The sequence below is a fragment of the Limulus polyphemus genome, unplaced genomic scaffold (genome assembly GCF_000517525.1).
Source record: "Limulus polyphemus unplaced genomic scaffold, Limulus_polyphemus-2.1.2 Scaffold120, whole genome shotgun sequence".
Taxonomy (NCBI): domain Eukaryota; kingdom Metazoa; phylum Arthropoda; class Merostomata; order Xiphosura; family Limulidae; genus Limulus; species Limulus polyphemus.
In genome coordinates this window covers 223,361-227,164 of record NW_013665730.1, presented here as the reverse complement: position 1 = coordinate 227,164, position 3,804 = coordinate 223,361, and the positions used below count along the sequence as shown (strand labels likewise).

At 33.9% G+C, this 3,804-nt stretch overlaps 1 protein-coding gene across 7 annotated transcripts in view; it reads right to left on the bottom strand.

The window, feature by feature from the left end:
• Nucleotides 1-2,846, bottom strand: part of LOC106472435 (RNA-binding protein Musashi homolog Rbp6-like) — a 240,342-nt gene extending 237,496 nt beyond the window's left edge. For 2 of the 7 annotated variants that reach the window (XM_022401778.1, XM_022401786.1), the window contains exons 1-3: nucleotides 2,644-2,842; nucleotides 2,466-2,506; nucleotides 2,257-2,338 (exon numbers count right to left, since the gene is read on the bottom strand). In XM_022401778.1, coding sequence (XP_022257486.1) covers nucleotides 2,257-2,338; nucleotides 2,466-2,506; nucleotides 2,644-2,705 — 185 coding nt within the window. In that variant the 5' untranslated portion in view covers nucleotides 2,706-2,842. Of the gene's footprint in view, nucleotides 1-2,256; nucleotides 2,339-2,465; nucleotides 2,507-2,643 lie in introns of all 7 variants that reach the window. The other 5 variants (XM_022401773.1, XM_022401767.1, XM_013933108.2 and 2 more) reach the window with 5 other exon arrangements.
• Between the last annotated feature and the right edge of the window lie 958 nt (nucleotides 2,847-3,804).

The following is a 3,804-nucleotide window of genomic DNA, read 5'->3' as shown; positions in this document are numbered from 1 at the left end:
CGGGGATTCGAACCCGCGACCAACACATTACGAGTCAAGCGCCCTAACCACCTGGCCATGCCGGGCCCACTCACTAGGTGCATTAATCTTTGAAATATTGTACAGTTTTAGTGTTTAGACTGATGTAACAAAGGAAAATCATACACAGAACTCTAAATCTGTAATTTCTAAAGGGAGTGTAAAATGACAACGGTTGACTATGAAAGTAATCATTTAAACTTTCTAAAATGACGAAGATATGACAAAAACGAGTAGTTTGATATATACACTCATATTAAAATGAAGCTATAAAGCGTTTCGTACCTGCTCTAACTTATAATTCTTTCATTTTATGTCCCCTGGTGGCTCAACAGGCAAGCTTGGGGCTTATAATGCAAAAATTCGGTGTTTGATCCTCAAGATAGATAAAGTGCAGGTAACCCATTGTGCTAAATCATATAAACTCAAACTCTCACTTCACAGGTCGAGTCTTAACATAAGTTTGTTGTTTTTTTACTAATTACAAAACATTGTTTTTTCCCCTAGGGATTATCCTTGGTAAGCAAAGATTTTAATTAAATCCAAACAACTCACTTTAGTCATCAACTAGATCGTTTAGTATCTAAAACGGTATTTGTTTTTCATACGATCCAAGTTGAAAGTTCGTTGAAAGCATACCTAACTGAGCTGAAAAGTAGTACTAAAAGCTGTGCTTGATAAAACGAGAGGTAAAACAGAGATTGCAAGTAAAATAAAGATATACACAAAAGTTGAAAATCTGTTTCTTTTCTACCCAAAAGCACATGTGTATTTACCAACGCCATTATACAACACACTCGAGTTTAGATTAAAAGAAATTATATCATTTAAATTTGCACATTCACGACAAATTAATAGAAATAAGCAACCACTAATAACAACAGACTGGCGTAGAAGGAACATGAATATACATAATACACAACAGAGCAAGACAGAGGTGAGGAAAATGCAAAAATACATGGAAAAGATAGGAATACAGAAATATTTTTTTTATAAATATGAGGAAAAATAATAGCAATATACAAACGTATGCGTAGTAGGAGTAGAAGAGTTAAATGCGAGATATACAAAAAGGCTTAACAGGGGTAAACAGATAAATAAAAAATCACAAACAGAAAGGTGCATCAAAAGCTAAAAAGAGAAACATGGATATAAGTGTAGAAGAGAGAGAGAAGTAGGTGAGCCAAACTGACATAAAAATAACATAGGGATAAAGATTCAGAAGTAACAGACACAGAAATGAAAATGGATACAAATAACGTACTGAGAAAAGTGAAAAATACAAATATATATAATATACAGATACCCAAACAGATGATAGGTTAAAAAAAAGTAGTAAAAAGTAAGACAGATACACAAATATATAGGATTTCATGTAGAATTTCAAGTATAATAAAATATAAAGATATTGATAACAGAATAAAATCTACATATAGATCCAGATAGTGATAAAAGAAATAATTCGATACCCGTGGAGGGCACAGAACAGATAGATTAACGTGTAACTTTGTGCTTAACAGTAAACAAACAAAACCAAAACATACTTGTAGGTAGATTTGTACTATATATATTCATAGTTCAATAAGTACACAACGTATGTTAAATTTTAGTGCAACGAAATCAACAATGATTAAGTATATTTTCTTTCTAACACGATTTGCAGTAAAACTTTTACCTTTGTCTTTTCTTTTTTTTTTTTGTCTAAAGATATCTTCAGCATTGACCACGGTCTGTTGTTGATTGTGCCCTGGAGTAGGTGTGCTTTACAGAAAAGCAAGCATACACGACACACGCACTACGCATCTCTCCAGCAACTCACGTTCGAATCATTCGATTTACTTGGGGAGAAATCGGCAGATACTGGTCCACACTTTAATAAGGTGATCAATGCGCAAGGAAGGCTTCGATCATCTATGTGCAATAAACCTACTCCATCTGACTAGCCTAGCTTTCTTTTCCATGATAAAATAACAAGGATTTGGTCGGCCAAACATAAATAATACCATCAGTGGATAAAGAAAAACAATTTGTTACTGTGCCGTCTGAGTGTTTTTGTATAGAATTACTACAATAAAGCATTGATTTTATGACTTCAGTCGTAGAGTAACGTGTAAGTTTCAGTACTTTTGTTCAGCTACATGTATTATACTATTACATATCGTTAAAAAAATTTTTTTTGCATTGACAGTGGTGTATGAAAATTTTTTAATACCGTGAAAGACATAGAAGCTAATTTACCGTGATCTTCGGGTAGAAGGGTCTTTCATTACCATCACTTCGCTGATTTCTCCATATTTTATGAAGTATTCCCTCAGCGTCTCTGTGGGTGGAAACAAAATAGATCACTCTCCTAAACAAAATAGTCAAAATATCATTAAAAGACACAGCGTACATCAAACACGCGCTTTAATGGTTAGAGGAAAACAAAAGAGAAACGGATCACTAACCTGGTGCTGTTTGCCAGCTTAGACCACCAATAAACATTTTCCTGAAAGAGAGAAGGAGAAAGAGAATTAGGCGATGATTTTAGAACATTCCACTCTATGAACACAATGTCACGAGACACTCCACATCGCGCTGTCATTGCAATTTTACACAACACACGCTTTCACTGCTTAAACCTACCCGGGATCCTGAGACAAGTCGTTAGGACTAACGGAATTACTCTGAGGACTATCTGTCTCCATGCTACCTACAACTGAAAACTACAGCTACTCTACTAAAGATACTGCTGCTCGAGCCCAGCACGTGGAGACCTGCAAACACTAAAACACACGCTGAAACTATGGACCATTGAAGGAGGACGGCCGTTCTCCTTGCAACAGCCAACAACACATAGTTTGATTGACAACGGTCTATGGAATCTCATTGGTTGAGCTGCTGACGTAATCTCTATGAATTACTAACAGTGACGTCATTTTGAGCTCATAAACAGAGGCACGCCTCCACCTCAGTACACCATTAAGCCCCACTAGCGCCGCTAAGGGGACTATTTTTGAACTATGTTAATATCACCTTTACGAAAGAACGCTCCACGTCTTTTTGAAGAGTAGACCTTATCCAACTTGTAGATTTTGAAACTCAAAGTTAAAGTGCCTTACAATAATAAAGAGTAAACACGATAAGTTGCTATGACTAAGTAGTTTATATTTACTACTGAATACGATCTAAAAATTCAAGAGCAATTCCAGTTACAAAAGTTAATAAAAGCAACTTTCAAAACTTGTTTCTTTGCCGTTACTTGTTCATAATTAAGAAGCATTACATGTTTATTAGAGTATTTTAAACTACATCTAACTACGAAATATAAGGAAGATATCTTCTTAAACTGTAACAAATATAGGCTTAGGACAGCAAATCTTTAGTAATTATTAAAGAACTGCATGGATATGCAAACTAGTAAAGAAAATCAACACAGTTGCTAACATAGATAATACAGTATTAAAACAAATAAAAGTAAGCAAAAGGAAAATTGTACAAAAGAAATAAATAAGAAATAATTAGCTAAAAGCAAGTGAAAGGTTAATAACCAGTAACAACGGAAATATACAGTAGTTTTTAAATGAAAATGTAAATGACCTAAAATAAATATTACACCATTTCATAAAGAAAACGTGTGTAGTACTCAGTAGAATTGTAAAACAAAACTGCTTGTTACACATGAATGATATAATTAAAGAGAGAGGGACCTGCTGTTTATACATTTAAAATCCAAGTTTAAAATATAGTTTATCCAGAGAAAATTGTTGATTATACAATTTATAATAGACATTCTTAAAATAGTTT